The 2,872-nt window shown below is 35.8% G+C and overlaps 1 protein-coding gene across 1 annotated transcript; it reads left to right on the top strand.

The window, feature by feature from the left end:
* The first annotated feature begins 349 nt into the window (after window positions 1-349).
* Window positions 350-2,592, top strand: LOC133681408 (glucan endo-1,3-beta-glucosidase 7-like). The gene is made up of 4 exons (XM_062104451.1): window positions 350-467; window positions 642-1,306; window positions 1,399-1,722; window positions 2,145-2,592. Exons 1-4 carry the CDS (start codon window positions 401-403, stop codon window positions 2,412-2,414), a joined length of 1,326 nt encoding a protein of 441 aa, XP_061960435.1. The 5' UTR covers window positions 350-400; the 3' UTR covers window positions 2,415-2,592.
* Window positions 2,593-2,872: the final 280 nt, after the last annotated feature.

Consider the following 2,872-nt stretch of genomic DNA (forward strand, 5'->3'; position numbering starts at 1 on the left):
AAGTACCTTTTTAAAGTGTATTTGCCGTTGTTTTTTTTTTTTCTTAGGAGTATTGACCTGCCTTTTGGTTATGTGGAAAACAATAGGGAAAGGCAGAGAACTCAAATCGATTAGAATGTTATAGTGCGATGACAAACACTTCAAAGCTAGCTTGTTAACAACTAACACTAAGCATTGTCACAACCATTGCGTCAGCTTATAATTAATTCTTTGAAGACATGCGATATCGTGTGCTAATTAAGTACGCTACAACACAAAATTATTATCAAATAATTGTGACAATTTAATTCACCACCCGAAGTCATCTTTACGCTTCTATACTCGACTTGTAGCATATTCTATATTTAATGCCCACTCCAGTTAAAAAAAAAAACAGAACAGAAACCGCTCCTCCTAAGCCATGGTGGTGCTTCCTTATACTGCTGCTTTCCTACTCCTTTCCTTCTTACTGACTGTAAAAATCGCAAGTAAGTTTGCGTCTCTTTCTATTTTAATTACCTCCTTCTATTTCTAAAGAATTTACCTTAACTGAGCTGTCTTCATTTCAGTCTATGAAAACAAAAAATATGTTGGTGTTCTGTTTTGTCGTTTAAAAATTGATGTTTGATCATCTGCTTTAAATTTTGCTGCTTTTTGTGCAGACTCGCAGTCATTCCTCGGTATAAACTATGGCCAACTTGCGGACAACCTTCCAACACCATCATCCAATGCAAAACTTCTTCAATCCATTTCAATCCAAAAGGTCCGATTATATGGATCGGACCCCGCCATAATTAAAGCCTTAGCCAACACCGGAATTGGAATTGTTATCGGCACAGCAAATGGTGACATTCCAGGACTAGCCTCTGATCCCCATTTTGCCAAGAGCTGGATCAACACAAACGTGCTTCCCTTCTATCCAGCTAGCAATATCATCCTCATCACTGTCGGCAACGAGGTCATGACTTCCAATGACCAGAATCTCATGAACAAGCTCTTACCAGCAATGCAAAATGTACAGAATGCTCTAAATGATGCATCGCTCGGGGGTAAAATTAAGGTCTCCACAGTTCATTCGATGGGAGTACTTAAGCAGTCCGAGCCACCTTCTTCTGGAAGCTTTGATCCAAGTTATGGGGATCTGATGAAGGGCTTGTTGGAGTTTAATAGTGCGAATGGTTCGCCTTTCGCATTCAATCCCTACCCATACTTTGCTTATAGAAGCGATACAAGGCCTGAGACTCTCGCTTTTTGCCTTTTCCAGCCGAATGCAGGACGAATGGATGGAAACACTAAGATCAAGTACATGAACATGTTCGATGCTCAGGTGAGAGTAAATCAAATTGCAAGTGCGAAAATTCTGTATCAATAGATGATCTAATATAAAATGCTACTGACAAGTGGTTTAATCAATTGCAGGTGGATGCAGTTTATTCTGCACTGAATTCTATGGGATTTAAGAATGTTGAGATTGTGGTGGCTGAGACTGGATGGCCATTTAAAGGAGATGACAACGACGTAGGGCCAAGCATTGAGAATGCCAAGGCTTACAATGGCAATTTGATTGCACACCTTCGATCGATGGTGGGCACTCCACTCATGCCAGGAAAATCAGTGGATACATACCTCTTTGCTCTTTATGACGAAGACTTGAAACCTGGACCTGGTTCCGAGCGATCACCTGGACTTTTCAAGACTGATCTCACCATGGTTTATGATGTTGGACTCTCTACAAGTAACCAGGTAAGAGCAAAATTTATGTGCATTTCATTGGTATTTCGAGTTTTCAACAGCCAAGTGTTCTATTCCTGAGCTTTCCTTTGATTTGGCATTTAAATTTCTGTGTTTGGTTGGGAAGGTGGGTTTTAAAACATCACTAAGCATTTTGTTTGTTAATATAGTGGACAGTTCCTTTTCAAGAAAGAAAAAGGCTAAATTGTACTAAAAAAAAGCTCTTGAACAAAAAATCAATGACAAAAAAAGAAAAACTCAGGCTCTCTATGTCTCTATTAATAATAATAAAAAAATAGTAGAAAGAAATATTTAATTGTTTAATATATCTTTATCAACAATATTTGAAATACATAGAATCATTATTTATAAATAAATAAATCCAAAATATTGCATATTGCATCTTCAAAAACCCATTTAATTTATTGAAACAGACCCAGTCACCAGCAGCATCACCACAACCTTCACCAACAGCAACGAACACCACCACTAGCACTACTACCACCAGTACCACCACCAGTACCACCACCAGCAACAATAATAGCAGCACGAGCACAAGCACGAGTACCGGCACGGGCACGAGCACGAGCACGGGCACGGGCACGAACACCGTCACCATCAACATCAGCAGCAGCAGTGACATCAACAAAGTATATTTAATTAAGATTTTTAATTTAGGTTTGTTGTATGGGTTCGAATTGTAGCCAGACCCAAGGCTTTTGGATCCGACATTTGAGGTCCAAAGCTCTTGGATTTGGTGTTGCACCCGGATCCACTTAAACTTGGGTAAGTTTATTGTTATTATTAATATTAAAAATATTATTATTTGTATTAGAAATACTTTTATTTTTATGATGATTAATATTATTTCTATTATAAATATTTTTATTTTTATTATAATTAATATTATTAATATCATAATTAAGAAATTTTTAAAATATATCATTAATTTTGAACAACAACTATAGATTTGATTTGAAGGGTAAAATTATTATTATTATTATCATTAATAATTTGAAGAAAAATATTATTATTATTGAAGAAAAACAATAAGTTTTATTTGAAGGGATTAAAAACTATAAAAACTTAGTTCAGATAAGTTTAATATTATTATTAATATCATCAATATTATTAAATTCATTCATATTATTAAATTTGAAAT

Source organism: Populus nigra, chromosome 2, assembly GCF_951802175.1.
Source record: "Populus nigra chromosome 2, ddPopNigr1.1, whole genome shotgun sequence".
In the NCBI taxonomy this organism is placed as follows: Eukaryota; Viridiplantae; Streptophyta; class Magnoliopsida; order Malpighiales; family Salicaceae; genus Populus; species Populus nigra.

Bases quoted from the DNA above. Each gene is read 5' to 3' on its own strand.
- LOC133681408 (XM_062104451.1), top strand. From the start codon at position 401: ATGGTGGTGCTTCCTTATACTGCTGCTTTCCTACTCCTTTCCTTCTTA. The intron at 468-641 runs GTAAGTTTGCGT...CTTTTTGTGCAG, and splicing joins ACTGACTGTAAAAATCGCAA to ACTCGCAGTCATTCCTCGGT. The intron at 1,723-2,144 runs GTAAGAGCAAAA...TTATTGAAACAG, and splicing joins GACTCTCTACAAGTAACCAG to ACCCAGTCACCAGCAGCATC.